The sequence below is a fragment of the Pteropus vampyrus genome, unplaced genomic scaffold, assembly GCF_000151845.1.
Source record: "Pteropus vampyrus isolate Shadow unplaced genomic scaffold, Pvam_2.0 Scaffold24, whole genome shotgun sequence".
Taxonomy (NCBI): Eukaryota; Metazoa; Chordata; class Mammalia; order Chiroptera; family Pteropodidae; genus Pteropus; species Pteropus vampyrus.
In genome coordinates this window covers 3,173,220-3,191,241 of record NW_011888805.1, presented here as the reverse complement: position 1 = coordinate 3,191,241, position 18,022 = coordinate 3,173,220, and the positions used below count along the sequence as shown (strand labels likewise).

Here is an 18,022-nt window from a genome sequence, read left to right as displayed (position 1 = left end):
AAGTTATTTTAAGCTTTATAACATGCTTAAACAACTAACTATTTTATAATTTACTCAATAAATATGTATTGAGTACTTGCTATATGCCAAGCACTTTTCTCTGGGCTTAATGGTAACCCAAATAAAATTTCTACTCTGATGGAACTTATATTGAGGAAGTAGAAAACATAAGTCACAAACATAAGAGATTTTCCTAACTAGTTCGTTTTTTATCTTCAGACTGTAAGGGCTTCAGTGTCAAGGTGGGATCTGCCAACTCATTCTGTAAGTAAAGCATCACATAGAGCTTAATGAACACTCTATTACCTGCTTTTTTGTTTTATCATATATATCCTCTTCCTTGTAATTCTTTCCCAATGTAAAAGTCCCCGAAAAACCATGGCCTTTGATCTGTTTCACAAGGCCTTCAAAAATTAAACATTTCAGCATCCGTTTCAGAAGACTCCTGTTTCGCTGAACATCATATCTGTACATGGAACTGACATACTTGTAGATGGAAAGGATGGACACTCCTTTTTTTCCATTCATTTCTTTCACAGCTGTCAGGATCATCACACGTGTAGCTAAATGCAAAAGGATATGAGAACTCAGTAAAAATAATAATTAAAAGAAAATAAAACAGTTAATCTTAATGTACACTGAGGACCAAGTTAAGAAAAAAACAAAGATTTACTGAAGGCATGTTGTTTCCATATCATCATTTTGAAGAATACGAATAAAAATTTACCTCAACACATTAAGAAGAAAATTACTGTAATGGTTTTGAAATAATTTAAGAATTGCTCGTAAATTTGTTAATCTCACAAAATATCATGTAAAATTATATTTAAAAAAAAAAACCTCTCACAATTATCTATGTTTATGCTATCATTAAGAAGGAAAACATTCATTTGCTAACAGAATTTGAAGTGGCTATACTTGAGAATAAACAAAACAAGATTTAAATTGTAAGCTAAAGAAATTTAAATAGATTAAGCAAGAACTACCTGGACCAAATCAAATAAAAAAGTAAATCTTTATTTTTGTTAAGATAATATGAATTGTAATTGAACCCATCTATGCAAAGTATAAACAATTATAAAAATAATTATTCAAAACAATTACAAGATATTTCTATATAAGAATTACAAGAACTATGAAAGAGCACTATAAAAAGGTATTTCCTTGAAGAGATTTCATACTTACGAGGACACTGAACTTTTTCTTTTGGTTCAATTTCCACATTCTGGGTTTCTGTGTTTTTTACTTTTCCTCCAGAATAATGTGATGGAATGAAATAATTCACCACTTTTCCCTGATATAAACAATATTCAGTGGTCACACAGAGTTTTGCTTTCAGTATTCTGAGTTGCTTATTAAAATTAACCCTCCTTCTATTAAGGAGATACAAAAGAATTGTAAAAATTAGGAAAGAAAGGGCTTGAATATGCTATTCATACATACAAACCTAATTTTTTATTTCAGGGCTTAAAGCTACCCGATCTTAAATTATCTAAATGTTAAGTATGGGTTTTCTACAATTAACTTTTTAAGGTTTGTTTAAAATTAGAATTAACCCACTAAATTTGTAATAATCTAAAAATAGCTTAGAATTAAAATATCTAATGAGCAGAAAATACCGAAAAGAAGTTACTGATAGTCAAAACTGTATACTCTGACTCATTTTTCTACGAAGGAAATAGATATTTTCTATTACCTACTCAAATCAAAAGGCTAACATTAAAAACTTGACCCTATCAAAAGATCATATAATCACTTAGTTTGTGAGCATGGTGGGCTCTACAGGTAATTACAGTTATACCTTTAAATAGTGGCCTTATTTTAACAGATTTAATGTGCTGATTTTAGATTTCAGTACTGAAAAATATGAACTATATTTCTCAGTGGTTTTTTAAAAACTAAAATTTACGTTTTTAAACAGAATTATATATTTTGGAAAAAGGACTTCAGAGTTTGTTTTACCCAGCACTCTAATTCTAAGTTACTTACCCTTTAACAAAGTTCTAATTATTAGATTCTAAGATTTACATATATGAGATCTGTACAATTAAAAAAATAGTTCTCAAAAATATTCAGTGGTGAGACAGAGACTCATAGTAGTGACAAAACATGTGAGGAAGTAATAGTATTTTCCTAAGGGAGATCCTCTGCCAACTAGAAGGAAGTTGGTAAGTGACAGCATATCCCTTTCTAGTTGGCCAATATCACTTAAAAAAGCCCTGCCAGGTTACAAACATCCCATTCTCTGCGCTCACTTGTAGTTAACTAACAACTAATATAAGTCATTAGCTGCAGCGTAAGTTGAAAGTGTTGACTTAAGTGCCAACCAAATGTCTGACATATGATGCTTTTTGAGAACATATGTCCCCTGCTTTCTCGAGCCCCATAGTATTCCTACCTCAGGAAGAGTCAAAGCATCTTGTCTGACATCTTGTCGAGTATGTGTCAGAATCAGAGCCAAAACCTCCACTGTCTTTCCGAGACCCATCTCATCTGCTAAGATTCCACCAAGCAATTGTGGCCCAGCACCTGGGTACTCACGGACGATGCTAAAATGAAAATTCCAAGCAAGAAAAATACATCATAGGCTTGCAAACAAAAATTATACTGTTCCTAAAGAGAAATGGAAGAAATGCATAAAGTTTACCTTTTTAAAAACTATATTTTAGGTTGAAACAATTCAAATTCCTAAGTTATGAATATAAGAACTGTGATAGTCAAAAAACTGCCTAACCTGACAACTAAGTCTGAAGAAACAAGAGTGGTATTATTGGTAACTGGCCATCATTTTTTTTCTCTTATAAATAAAAGGAAGTATGTCTGCTTTCTTTCTGGTACCTTTATGAATTTATAAATAAAAAAATAGAAGAGCAATAACTACTGATTCACTAATCATGTTTAATGATTCCTAAAACTCTTTCATATACTGACAATTTCATGAAAAATATAAAAACTGGCCCATAGTAAGATTTTTACTTAGAATTATAATCTCTTTAAATATCAATAACTAAGCATCTTAAGTCTATTGTAGAACATTCATTTACCGAGCAATGACAAGTGCTATTAATTCTATGTCAATCCTCTCTATAAAAATGTCTAATAAGACTTTAACTTACTATTCCTTCTTGAGGTACTGCCAAGGCTAAAGGCATATGCTATCAATCTCATACAGGTTTTCAAAATATTTATTTTTAATATCAAGCAAATAAAGTTTTGCCTTACCAGCCTGTGTATGGATTGTAATAGAGTTTCAAACCCTCAGATGTAATAATCTCTCTCCATAAGAAGTGCAGAGCATTTTCTGAAGAAAAATATAACCATAAAAACAAGTTTTTGTTTTCCTTCCTGACAAGTAATCACATTAAAATAAAAACAGTTAACAGAATACCCTGCAAAGCCACACACGCATGGGAAAAAGGCTAGGCTCTCTTTTATTCTTTTCTTCAAATATTATTCTTTAGTTTCCTTTGCTTTGGGCACAAATATTTTCCACATAAGCAAGTGATAAGGCAGAAAAAAACAAAGTATAGCAAATTATAGAGGACTAACAGGAAATAAAAACTAATACATATAAACGACTCCTACCCAATAAAGAAAAGTAGCCTATCTTTCAGATATCCTTCTAAGAGCTGCCTAGAGTCTTTAAATAATTCAACAGGCATATGCAAGGGAAGCAAATACATTAACCTAAATCAGACCTAACATTTTATATGGGTCTGAGAGTGGGAGGATAAGGCTTAGCTGAGGAAAAAACATATGAAACTGTAACGCTAAAGCACTGACTTTGTTTCAGGCAGGATCTTCCACTATCCTTCCCCTTAATATTATAAGTTTAAACCAACTGCCAAATAGGAGGTATTTCTCTACCCACCAGTGAAACAGCAAGTACTTTTTTGTTGCCTTCTTTAGGGATTAATAGATGAAGTAGGAATACAGATGTAAAGGGTTTATAAAATGAAACAATTAAAAGATAAATAGCTTCTATGTCTGGGAATCATAGGGCACAGAACTACTAAATTAAACATAGGATTTAATCAAAATCCAATCTGTGGACAAAAAACAATGAATTACTGGTACATGCAGCATGGATGAATCTCAAAATCATGCTGAAAGAAGCCAACGCTTCCTCAATCCCCTAAGTGTTGCATTTATTACTTTAAAAACAGATAAAACTAATTTATGGTGACTGGTTGCCTCCCAGAGGGGTTGAAGGCGGAGAATTGAATGGGTCATGAGGGAACTTTCTGGGGTGATGGAAATATTTTATGTCAGCACTGTATGATAAAAATATAAAAAGAAATAGGCATAAATAAAGTTTAATAGTTTATTATATTTAGCTCAATAGAACCAAATTATCATTTCGATATGTAATCAATATAAAAATTATAATGAGATATTTCATACTTTTTTGGTACTATTAGAAATCTGGTGTACATTTTAAACTTGCAACACATAATTTGAACAACCACATTTCAAGTGTCAAGAGGCACACGTGTGGCTATTGGCTACTTTTGGGAAAGTCTAGTTATGTCTCAACTGGGTTGCTGATTACCCAAATGCATAGATTTGTCAAAACTTATCAGACTGTGCCCTCAAGATCTATGCATTTTATTATATGTAAGTTATACCTTAATAAAATTAAGTACTAACAAAAAATTATTTCATTTTGGAGAAAAAAATATTGCAGTCTGTGGGGAACACTACAGAGCTAACAATTTCTTCAACATATAAATTATAAGGAAAAAAAACAGAATGAGAGGAGATAAAAATCTATGGATTAAAAGAAACTTAAGAGGCAGCAATTAATTCCAATGTACAGATGTTATTTGGATTTGGATTTGAACAAACTGCAAGAGAAAGAGAAATAGAGAGAGATAAAGAGAAAAGGGAGAAGGAAAAAAGGGAGGAAGAGATATATTATTAAGGTATAATATTAAGGTATTACTGGATTTTAAACTTAACTATTACATATATTTATATCTGTTTAAAAGAACCCTTAACTTTTAATGAAATAAACTGAAATAGTAACATGAAAAGATACATGTGAGATTATTGCTTCAAATTAATTCGGAGTATGGGAGGAGGGGAAGCGGGAAGAAATAATATTGGCCATGAATCGATATTTATATGACAAAAGAGAAAGTTTAAAAAATATAAAGCTTATGAGATAAAAATATATAAGTTGAAACTCATAGGAGAAATAAGAGCTATTAATCATTAGCTAAAATAAATCCATATAGAAAGAATAAGTCAACACTTCACTTCCTAGAATTATGTAAAAATCTCATGTTATGCCCAGCCCTTTAAAGATAATGATAAAAAAAAAAGTGGCATAAATGATTCCCTCAAACCTACTACTTTTAAGAAAGCACGTAATAGATGATATTTTATTCTATTTACTTTGTAAAGAAAATGAAAACCTAGAAAAATTAGATTAGTCACATGTAAGTCTCCTACTTCTGTAAATTCGCTTTCTACCACTAATATTCATCATCAAATTGTGAAGCATCTCTTGCAGATGCTTAGCAGGATTCCCATCTGATCAGGTTCCAAAAGCAATTCTTAGTTAGAAAAGCACGTAAAAAAATTGCTTGGTTTTTAAAAATTCCAATCAAGGGGGCCTTCATTTTGGCTGAAAAAAATCAGTTCAAACTTTTATGGATAAGAGAACTCTCAAATGAATTTCTCTACACTTCAATTTTGAGGAATTTCTTAGAAAATAATTTTGTTCATAGCAATACCCATTCTATCCTATCTTTTCAATTCCCCCCTCCCTTAAATAATTCCCTTCTCATATAATCCCTCCAATCAGTTTGCTTTTCTTATACTTGCCACTAGTAGGAGGGCTTCTGAAATGCTCTTGTTGTAGCATCCAATTGACAGCCTCTCTTTGGTATGGTCTCAACACAGGAATCAATGCAGGATGCTGGACATCCACTTGAATGGACTGTGTTTCTTGCTGATGCGTTCGCTTCACAAAGTGATAGAGCTCATCAATGTCCTGTCCCTCTGGCTCACTCTCTGGATCTTCCTCATCCTCTTCCAACACATCTGTGCATCCAACAACAGTGTACTCAAAGCAATCCAATCTACCTTTTACAACTACAAGCAATTCTTATTTCAAGAACATACTGTGCACTCTCCCAACTCTGAAGCTAAGTTCCTTAGTGTGTTTTGTGACTGGAAGGCCCTAGCCTTAATTATTCATGGGTCAAAAATCTACCTATCAATCCTTTAAGATAATTCAACTGCTACTTTTTCCATGGCATTTTCTTGTGTTTCCCCTGGTTGGAATTAATGTTCTCTGTGTTCAAATAATACTCTTATACTGTGGATAGAGCAGTCCATTGTAATCTGTCTGGCAATGCAATCACTTAAGTATATTCATCCCTTCTGCACTAAATTGTAATGCTCTTTGAGAGGAAAGGCTGTCTTTTGTTTTGTAGCTCCTCAGAGCAGGCAGCACACGCTTTGCCCATTGTATATATTTAATAAATATTTGAGAAACTAAATGTGAATATCTTTTGCAGTTTATAAAAGGATAACTGATTTCACTTTTATATCTTCATATAAAAATATCCATATGCAGACATAATTTCTCCATGTCTAATAAGGCAAGTGTTCTCATTCTATTTCTCACGCTAGAATAATAAAATTAAAAAAAAAATAAAATAGGCATTTGGTAGCAGCTATAGCCAATTAGGAAAGTGTGTAAACCATTAAAACAAATTTGTCAGAATATCAGATTCCTCTGTTGGGTACAATTGCTGTGTGGAAGATTTGTGCTGACTATAATATGAACAAAAAATTCAAAATCTTGAACAAATTCACCCTTTAGCTAATGATTTATTTCCAAATTGTTTCAAAAAGGCCTATAAACTGTTATAGGAATGCCTCATATGCTGTAGAATGAAAAGAGTGTACCACAAAATACATAATTCACTTTTCTCAACAAAAAATATGCCATGTAAGATTTTCAAAACTTTACAATCCACATCTAGTTATATGCTTGGTTATTTTAGACTGTTTACAATAGTTGCAATATCTGGTAATGATAATTAAATTGAAGTTTTCTTTTGAAAAGATCATATTTTATGACTCTTAAAAGGCAGAATAATGAATTTAACTTTTAAAAGTCTAGATGTTCCAGTTCCAAAACCAGAGATTTTTCCTCTTTTCAGGTCTTTAACATGCAACATGATTTACTTTTATTAGCATCATGAAGCTTTGCAAAGAATGTCACGCAGAAAACCTCGACAATCAAGCTAGAAGCAGATTTCCCAAATATTCCAGTATGAAAACGTGCACCTCAAATAATGCTGACCCACCATGAGCAGGACCTGCAGAATCTGAGCCATTTCTCGGTAGTGTTGATGGGCTGCATTCACTCTCTCCCTTGGGAACCAATGGCAGACAACTCTGAAGCTGCGGTCCTGACCAAGGATGCAACTACTTGCCAAGAAATAGTAGCAAAATTAACTGGTCTTTTGGAAAGCAGGCTCTTGAGATTGTCAGACTACAAAGGAGAGGTGGAGTAAAGGCCAGCCAAGAATCTCTGGCCGTGATAAAACAAATCACGGGAATATTGCAAAAATTCCAATCAGCTCAAGATCCCCTTAGACTCTGCCTACTGACTCCGCATTTCTTGAATACTTACTATAAGCTAGGCATAGTATCAACCAAATAAAGAAACAATTATATTAGTTGGGGCATTTCCAAAAAGTATAATTTTGTCATACAGAGATTTTTATGGAGATTGTTTTAATTTTTACTACGGTTTTATTAGCTGTTTTTCTGGTTGTTATGTATAAGAATCGGGGGAAAGCCCACATCTCTTTATAGCAATTTCAAAGTTTACTTTAAAAATTACCTGGAATAATAAAATTGTATAACTTCTCCATCACTCTCTTCATGAGTTGATTGAACTTTTTCATTCTTGAATTTGCATCACTCAAGAAGTCTAGTTTCGCTAGGCCATCTTCCAAAAGATAAATTCCAACCTACAAAGAATTAATTGACAGTTTTAATTGCACTATACCACTTTTTATGAGGATATAAGAAAAACATTTTTTACCATCACCGCTTTTAAAGATATTCACAGTATTTGCCCCACAAAACCAAACATATATCTATCAAATGTCCCTCACATATTTTTACTTTAATAACAAATTCATTTTACAAATGCAGTGCCTACTATGTGCGAAGCACCATTTAAATTGCTAAACAAAAAAACAAAAAACACTTCCCTAACTGAAACCGGACCTGGGAAAATGTGACGAGAACACTAATTCTACCTACCAGGTCAATGACTTCCAAACTTGATGAGCCTCAGAATAATCAGTGAAGTCAGTTAAAAATGGAGATTCTCTCAGAAGATTCTGACGTACAGGCCAGGATGTTTAAGCACAGCTAGATTTGGGGATTCTTATTACTAGATCAAACGTTAAAATGTATAGGAAAATTGAATTTAATGTTTTATACCTTGACTCTTGTGAAGCAATGCAGTATGAAGTTTTATAGTCAAAATACCTAAATTTGAATAATGGCACTGGTATTTAGGACCTAAATAAACAGGCAAAATCATCGATTTGTTTTGACCTATATGTTCTCATCTGCAAATTGGAGGGAAATCTGTATGAGATAGCCTAGATGATACAAATTAAAAACTTCCTAATGGTAAGTACTCAGTAAATGCAGTTTCCTTCATTTACCTCCATTATGAGAATCTGATTTGAGACTCTCATATTCTTTACTAAAGATCAAGAATCTAACCAGGCATTATATAGGAATGGGTGGCAAAGATTATATACTTCATTAACATTTTACTCTGACTTGTATTTACTTAGATATGGCTTACTATAGAAGCAATAAATGTTTAAACAGTTATAAAAATCAAGATCAGGGAACACAGACAACTTGGTTTGTGGGGGAGGTAAAAAGAACACAGATACATAAGCCATGAATTCTTAAATACTTGTTATCGCTGAGCCACAATTTTGGCACTCAGCAACAAAAAGAGGGAATGCTTGGTGGCATAGTTTCATTGTCCAGGGAAGAATTATAATTTAATGCTTCTAATTTTTTCCTTTCCTATGATAATAAATTCTGAAACCATCAATAACTGCAATTTAACTGTTTTTTTTTAATGTGGAAAATGCATAAGACAGTTTTCAAATGAACAAAGGTAAATTTAACATTTTACAATTTTTCCTTTCAAGTTTTAGCATAAAGGCATATTGCTCTGCTTCGTAGTTTACGAAGTACATTTACTTGTACTATCTCACCTGATTTTTCAACATGATTGTATGAGGTACAGAAAGAAGCTGAAGTTATAGCATTTAAATGATTCACATGGTTATTGGGCTAGTGAATAGCAGAGCCTGAAATAAATTATAAATTTATTCATTCAGTTACTGGAAAGCTCTTCAGTATCAGGGATTTTATTAGGCTATGAAGATGAAGGACTTCATAGTCTAGTGAGAGAGAAAGATCTTAAATGTAAGGACATCACAAGTGCCCAAGACAAAAATCAAGCATATGCATCAGGTTTGATGGGAGAAGGGCACATGACACCGACCATGGAGTTTAAGAGAAGATTCCTCTATATGAAGTAAACCTGAGCTAAATATTAAAGAATGACTAGGAAATAATCAGGGAAGAAAAAGGCAACAACCCAGGTAACTGTCAGACAAAAGCAAAGATACAGAAAGATGGCAGGGAATGTATAGGAAATAAACCAACTAGGAATTTCTGGGACAAAATAAAAAGATGAGGCTGGAGAAGTAGACAAGGGCCTATCACAGGAAGGACTTCTACACCAGATTATACTTAACGCTGTAGACAGGAAATAACAGAATTCTATTGTATTCATATTACACTATGCCAGAGACAAAGCAGATGGAGTTGAAAAGGCAAGCAGGGAAATGACTAAAGGACTGCTATAAGAAAGAGATAATGAGGACCAAAACAAGTCACTGAGAGTAGAGATGGAAAGGAGGTTCTCAGGAGGCGCTAAGTGAAAAAGTTCAGCCTGGAAATAATTAGCTATAAAATATATATATACACACATATTTTATATATATTTTATAATATATATAATATACATTAAAGTGTAATTCGATACTTAATAATGAGAGGCTTATTGCTGGCTTTTCAAATCTTCCAAGTTAACTTTAAAATGGACTGCCCAAAGCAGAAGAACTTTAAAAGACACCACAGATATTGAGTACCTTGATGATGTGATTTCCTTCTGGTTTTTGGTAAAGTTTTATTCTTCTCTTCTTTTGCAGCCATCCCAAATCTTCTAACATTTCACTGCTGAAGGATGATTCCACTCGAATACCCTTGTCACAAATACCGATTTGCTCATTGAGTCCTTTTTCTTGTTTCTCTGTATCTATGCATTCTGTATGAACATAGATCAGGAACTGACTGCTTGACTCCATACTCATCAGTGTAAAACTCCTTTCAGAAAAATTTTCACTTAAACTCTGTTCGGGAAGAAGCTGAAGAGTTAATTCTCCTAGAAATGCTTTCCAAGAATTATCGAAGTGATAGGGAGAAATCACAATGTTCAGCTTTACAGACAAAGGGGAAATACTGTCACCAGTCTCTTTTTTATTGATTGATTTTGAGACGCTCACCACCTCTGAACATTTCTTTTTATCTCTGTGAGCTACTTCTTCATTTAGACTATCATCTAGGATGATGCAATCAGCAGAAGAGGAATCTGAACCTGGGCAGGGATGCTCATCATCAGTTATGGTGAGAGGTTCATTCCTTCTGTCCTCATGCATATTCCAACGAAGCTGCTGTTGCTTTTCTTCATCTACTCTCACTGGAAGAGCACGTTTCCGTCGGCTGCTCATCTTCGCGTTTTCTTGGCTGGTAAATGTGAACTCTAGAAGACAAAAGCAATAGCAGGCATTCCAAGAGAGGATTTTAGTATTAAAGTGCTTCCAGATGAGAAATTCAACATAAACTAACGGTCTATACACATAACATGAAATCATCAGAAAGATACATAAAGCAATGGAAAATTTTTTAAATAAATCAAACACGGCTAAGAAACACACTGACCATAATCTCATGTATCATATAAATTGTAATGGTCTTACTGGTTATTAATGGATAAATTTAATAATGATAATTTGTCATATAAAATAAAATAAATTCTAAAAATACATTTAATGAGCCGCATGACAGTAAAGTTTCTCTCTCAAATATCCTAGAAATGCATACTTTTAGCAACATGTAAACTCATAGCATCACTACAGAATTTCAATTTTGTTTGGTAATCTCAAATTTTACAAAACTTCACTTGAACCATAGATAGCTGAAAAGTCACTAAAAATATATCTTCTCTTTCAAAAGAGGAAGATGAAAATATAGAAGAATATTTCTTTTTGTGGATTAGCAGATAAAAAAGGATAAGAGGGATAGCTGGGAAAGGAATAAGGTGGCGATGGCAACCCAGGGAAACAGAGCAGAGACAATAAAAAAAGAAAAAAAAAAACAGGAATAAAAGGAAAAGAAAGCTTTGTTATATCAAAGAGGAAACTGGTCTGAAAGCAGCCAGTATGAGGTAGGCTCTTAACTACACTTTTCCCCAAATAACAGCCAATTCCTATATGAAATACAGAATACTCACGAAGATTAAATCATAAAGTCATAATGATGGCTGGTGCGTATTTCAATCTATTCCAACCATGTAGCTAAAAAAAAAAAAAAAAAAAAGGATGTATAAACAATTAAAAATTGGCTTCAAGAAATAGTCCCAATAATTCCACTTAAAAGAAATCCAATCAGATACTACTGCCAAGTTCCCACTATGTACTCAACACTGTGCTGTATTTTAGGAGAGGATACAGAAGAATTATAAATCAAATCATGGTCTCTAATTCAGTACAGACAATAAACCATGTTTTGGTTTCTTCAAACAGCATGAAGAGCAGCCTACACCCCTCTACGCCCACTAGCTCCCCATCTCTAACTACTCTGTTCCAAATCTCGAAAAGAATGAGAAATGTTTTTTAAAAGAACAATTCCGAAATACGCAGCCCTGTTCAAAACAAAAACAGCAAAACAATAGGGGAAATCTCAGTTGACAAGAAATTTTGAGGAATTCCTACAGAATACAGAGGGAATCAGACTGAAAAGCTAAGTAATGGTGTGAATGTATTAGCACAAATGACAGGAACATCATCAAGAGGGTCTGCATGCTCTCAAAATCAATCAATAATGGTGGCAGAGCTGGTAGTAGAATCCAAAGTGGGTCCAGGGCTACAAACACAGATAACAATGAAGCAACGAAGTGGAGCCTTGGAGGCCCTGACCTGCCCTCTTGTTCACAAAGGCAAGATGGCTGTGGTGAGGATATCTATTTTTTGAGAAAACAGTGTCTAAACTGGAAAGACACCCTTTGTTACTCAATACAGAAGAAAAAGCACATGACCATGGACTCTGCATATAGAGGTTTGCCCCATGATCACTGAACACAATATAAAACAAGTCCCAGAAGCTGCTTCTGACCTTCCCCTTAAGCAAACTGTATAAGCAGAAATAATGAAAGGTGAAGCGGGGAGTCTGAACTGTGAAGATGAGCTTACAATCAACAAACATTACAGGATTTCCAACAGGAAAATAAAAAGACAAGCTTTCACCCAAGGAAACAGATGAAGCAATCTAAACAGGCCTTTATAATACAAACAACTAACATCACACCCTCAGGGCGATAACATAGTGTTTTCTGAGGAAGGATTTGTAGGTGGAATATGTAGAGAACTCTTGCAAATCAATAGTATGACAAAAATCTTATTAAAGAAATAGACACAAATTTTGACACTTCACCAAAGAAGATCTACAAGTAGCATGTAAGCATATGAAAATATCTTCACTATCATGGGTCATTAAGGCAATGCAAATTCAACCCACAAACTACTATGAGAAATTACATATCCACAAGAATGTTTAAAATTTAAAAGATATAAGGGAACCAAAAACTGAACTCTCAAATATTCCAATTGGAAAAGTTTGTCAACTTCTTATGAAATTAAATACACAATTCCTGCACAGCCTAGGTATCCCACTTCTTGGTATTTACCGAAAACAAATAAAAATATAGATTCACAAAAAAAGACTTGAACTTGAATGTTAACAGCAGTCTTATTAATGAAAGCCAAAAACTGAAAACAATCTAAATGTCCATCACCTAGAAAATGAATAAACAAATGGAATACTACTCCGTTATAAACTACTGATTCAACATACAACAACATGGATGCATTTTTAAAGCATTATGCTAACTGAAAGAAGCCAAATGTGAAAGACAATATATTGTATGATTCTATTTACACGAAATTCTAGAAAGGCAAAAAACTATTGACAGAAAGTAGATTATTGGTTACCTGGGGCCAGGAAGTGAGAAGAGGTGATTGACAGCAAAGGAGCAGGAGTGACAGAAACGGTCTATTGCTGATTACATTATTGTATATATCAAACTTGACAAAAATGTACACTTAAAATTTTATTATATGTAAATTATTCCTTAATAAAGCTGATTTAAAAAATAAAAACAAAAAGTAGATGTAGGAGGGATTTAAAAATTATAAGAGAATATTAAGAACAGCTTTATTCTAATAAACTTGAAAAATCTAGATAAAATAAGTAATTTACTTATAAAATATAAATAAATAAAACTGGCCCAAGAAATAGAAAATCTGAGAAGAATAACAACTAGGAAAAAAAACGGAGGTAATGTTACTTACCCACCTAAGAATACCTCCTTCCTTGCTCTTGCTGACAGAACTTTTCCTTTATTTAGGAACATGTGGACTTGTGACTTAAAAAGAGGGCGGTTTCCCTGGCAGCCCCAAGGAAGTCATTTCTGTCTGTGCAGCCTCATAAGGTTGCCGCTAGCTGCATGTGGCTATTTAAATAAGATTAAATAATATTATAAACTCAGCTCCTCAGTCTCACTAGCCACACTTTAAGTGATCAACAGCTATATGTGACTAATGGCTATTGTAAAGTCTATCAAATAATGCTGGTTTTCGTCAATCATGATAATTCCATTCCCTAGCTAGTGCCTGGTACATGAATGTGCAGGTGGTAGACTATTATCGATCTCTGACTATAGTTAACTACTTTCCAAGCATCTTGGAAGAGTAATTTGAGAAGCCCCTAATAATCTAAGGTTTATCTTTCCAGTTCTCCACAGAGCACATGCTAGGATACTGGAATTTGGTCATTCTGCCAGAACTTCGAGAAGTCAGGCTATATTGGCTTATGAGTTAACTACAGCCACAGATACGCTGTGTAACACACCATTCCAAAGTTCAGTATCTTGAGACAGCAATAATTTATTCTCACAGTTCTGCAGGTTAGCTGAGGGCTGACTGATCTGGGTTGGTTCCTGGAGGAGCACGTTGGCTCTGCCTAATGCAGATGTCATTCCTGTCCTGGGACCAGCAGAGCAACCCTCTATGTCCTTATATCCGATGGCTGAGGTGTAAGAGTGCAAAACCAATCACACATATACTTTTCAAAGAGCTTGGTCATGGCAAAACCATAAAGTTTCCATGGGCCAAAATAAGTCTCATGGATAACCCCAAAGTCAAAAGGTGGGAAAATATACTACACTTCTTTACTGGGGGGAACAGCTCATGGCAAAGAGTGTGAATGTGAGGTAGGGGGTGGGGAGGGAATTAGGCCAGTTACACAATCACACCAACCATAATATTAATAACATGATAATTATGGAATCATTAACTCTAAAAAACCAAAAAGCAACTGGCTTATAGAAGAGAAGATTCTAATTCTAGCTTGGCATTTGCTAACTGTGTGACATGAGAATAGTTATCTAACCTCTCTGTATCAGTTTTCTCACTTCTAAAATGGGGATGATACAAGTATTATGCTTCCAAATTAAGTATAATACCATAGTAACAAAAATTTAGTACACTAATCAGTGTCAATTGCAATTATCATCATCCTGAGAATACTATAAACTATATTTTACAATAATCAAACTTTATGTGGCAGGATGGCAGACCATAGATCAGTGTGTCTCAAACTTGACTGCACATTAGAATCTCCCATGGGAACTTTTAAATGTCCTGACGCCCAGGCACTATCCCAGCCTATTAAACCAGAACTAAGCATACATTCACAATTAAAAAAAAAAAATCTCATTTTGGTTGACTCTTTCTCGAAGGGATCTTTATCTAGGGATAATTTCTTGAACCAGAAAAGGATATTATTTGATCAACGTATCTTATAACCATAATGTTAACTAGTAGCTACTGGTATATCAAGTACTGGTATTTCTCTAATCGTATTCCACATCTTTCTCCTGATTTTCTTCATACCACATGAATCCCATCTTTGATGGTCTACTTCTTCTTCTTCCCCCTTAAATATCAGTGTCTGTGTAAAACGTGATTACATGCAGTTTTCTATATAGACCACACTTTTATTGTCCTATGTTTAAATGTAAATTTTGCTTGAAATGCTCTTTCACAGTTTTCTGTCACTGTCCCGATCTTCCCCCCAAAACCCTCCATGATGAGGGAGTTAAGGGCCTCTCCTCCTTGATCCCAGCTGCTACAGTGTTAACTGTTTGACATGAAATACCTGAAAGCTGGGCAGGAATAGTACACTATTCAGCACTGTATCTCCAATGCAAGTCAGTGCCAGGATGGAAATGATATGCAGAATAAGGTGAAACAAAGTAAGTATCTTCCCCTTTTTTTAAAAGACCTAATAGTACTTTATTCACATTTCTTTTTGGACGAGTCTCTTAACCACATTGTAGAAGACCATAGGTAATGAGAAACATTTTTATTATTTCTGACCCACAATGAGACAGACAAAACTGACAGACTTGTATCTTTAACAGAAAACAAAGATAGACTGCTAGAAAAATAAACACAAAATGTTAAGTTAATAAGACAATACAACCAATGATTATCAACTAAACTTAAATTCAGATTTTTTTCCCCCACCAAATTATAATCTCCTTATTAAAAGACCCAAATTCTGAATTACAACAAATCCATGGTAGACCTGGGTTTAGGTTATTAAGGGCAACAGGAGTATACATTTGCCACATGTATAAGTCTAACGTGAGTCCTATATAAACAAAGTCCAATCATTACTGATGACTGAAAAGCTCTTAATGATCAATCATTAGCACAATCTTTTTGTTGTGATAACTCCAGCAGGATGAATGTATTTTCATCTGTTGAATCCTAAAATACGTGTTAGTCACATAAACTTGAATAAGGCCCTCATAAGAAGCTTTTTCACCAGCAGATTGTTTCCTCCAAATTTTTCTAGCCTGAACTCTTTATAAAAGATTTTAATAACCATATTAGTACATTTCATTTAGGCTGAGCAAAAAGAGGATATCTATTTGTCTATATACTGTATACTATAGATAGGTATAATAGTATCTTTCATAAGTAAACTATTTTGTTCTCAATTGCCAATTTAGTGGCTAACTGGTCTTGCAAAGCTCTGGGAGGCAACGGAAGGACAAAGGAAGTGCCTAATGTCAAGCCACTTAGAAAAAAGGCACAAGCTTAATAGTCATCATTTAATAATACTGCATATCTGACTGACGATCCATCATCGGATAGCACATCTTCGTTCAGAAACCTAGCAACTACCATGGAGTCAAAATGTACAGCGTGCAAGGGTGGTTTTTAATGCGAATGTAATTAATCTGACTCCAAAGGTAACTGAGAACTTTCGAACTAACTTAGAAGCCTCACCCTCTCCTTTTACTGCATTACAACTTTGCGCACCAAGAAGCTAGGAAGCTGCCCAGTTTCCGCCTTCAGTGGCATAACTGCGGCGAATGGAGATACCCACTGTTTTCTTCCGAAAGACCCAAAAGCGGTTCGAGGAGTCAGAGCATGGCTGTCAGCGCCTGATCGCTCCCAGCAGGCCAGGCAAACAAGCTACCGCGAGGCCGAGGAGAACGACAATAGCTCCTCAGACGCTCTAACAAAACATCGCAGGCCCCAGCCCCCAGAGACCACAGCCTCCTTTCCCACGACCCCACCACCTTCCGGAGGAGACGTGGCGGTCCAGAGGCCCGCACGTCTGGGATGGGGAAGAATCGGGGAGTCCCGCGCTGCGTCTCCCTCTCAGCCCTTTAGCTTCCCGGGCTCCAAAACAACTGAGTCCTCCCTCCTCGGGACCTCCATCTCCATCTAGAGACGTCTTCCATATCCGACCTCTGACCCCTGATCCTTCATCACCCGAGCGCCTACCTAAGCTGGCTCTCCAAGCCTCTTGATCCTCTCTGCACCAAAGCCCTCTAATACCCGCGCAGATCCCGGGCACGCAGTCGCCACCTACGGAACACCCGCCTGACGTGGGCTCGCGCGCTTTAAGCTGGTTTGTGTTGGGGTTCCCGGGGGGCCCAGAAACCTCACCTCCTAGCTGCCGGGCGCGCGCTGGAGCGTGGGGTCAAGGTGAACGCGCACGTCGGGTCGCTCCGCCCCCTTTTTCCGGCAGTGGCCTCAAGGGCCTCTTCTGCGCAAGCCCACACGGTTGAAGCCTATAAAAGGATACAGTTGGAGTCTCGCGATAGCTCTGTCAACAACATTAGCAAATACAGGATTGGCTGGACCTTCTAAGGAGGAGGCGGGCTCCACTGATATAAACATGGGCGGTGCTCCCTGCTGAAGGGGCGGGGCTCTCCTAGGAGCGAGTTTTGGCTGTCACTTGTGGCTTTAAAAACAAGGCAGAAGAGAATTATGCAAATGCATAGTTTTTATTGCTTCTAGAAAGCAGCCACTAATTAGGTACGGATGAAGTTTTATCTTCCTGAAAAAAGTTATTTTAAAAAGACTTTCCAGGGAAATCTGAGTAAATATTTTAAATTGAGGGAAAAACTACATATATTGTGCTGAAGGTGGCCTTCGAATATCTTGTCTTTTTTCCTTCTCTTCACTGAGAGGTAGACTCCTTCTCATGGAGGTAGGCTGACGCTTAGTTAACTTTGTCATAA

General features: G+C 35.4%; 1 protein-coding gene across 1 annotated transcript in view; it reads right to left on the bottom strand.

Annotated features, from left to right (window-relative positions):
- The window catches only part of SHPRH (SNF2 histone linker PHD RING helicase), a 78,242-nt gene extending 60,715 nt beyond the window's left edge, over positions 1-17,527 (bottom strand). Inside the window, exons 1-9 of the mRNA XM_023528330.1 lie at positions 17,445-17,527; positions 11,651-11,714; positions 10,230-10,900; positions 7,871-8,000; positions 5,833-6,051; positions 3,223-3,301; positions 2,399-2,549; positions 1,186-1,294; positions 307-563 (exon numbers count right to left, since the gene is read on the bottom strand). Coding sequence (XP_023384098.1) covers positions 307-563; positions 1,186-1,294; positions 2,399-2,549; positions 3,223-3,301; positions 5,833-6,051; positions 7,871-8,000; positions 10,230-10,868 — 1,584 coding nt within the window. The 5' untranslated portion in view covers positions 10,869-10,900; positions 11,651-11,714; positions 17,445-17,527. The remainder of the gene's footprint in view (positions 1-306; positions 564-1,185; positions 1,295-2,398; positions 2,550-3,222; positions 3,302-5,832; positions 6,052-7,870; positions 8,001-10,229; positions 10,901-11,650; positions 11,715-17,444) is intronic.
- Positions 17,528-18,022: the final 495 nt, after the last annotated feature.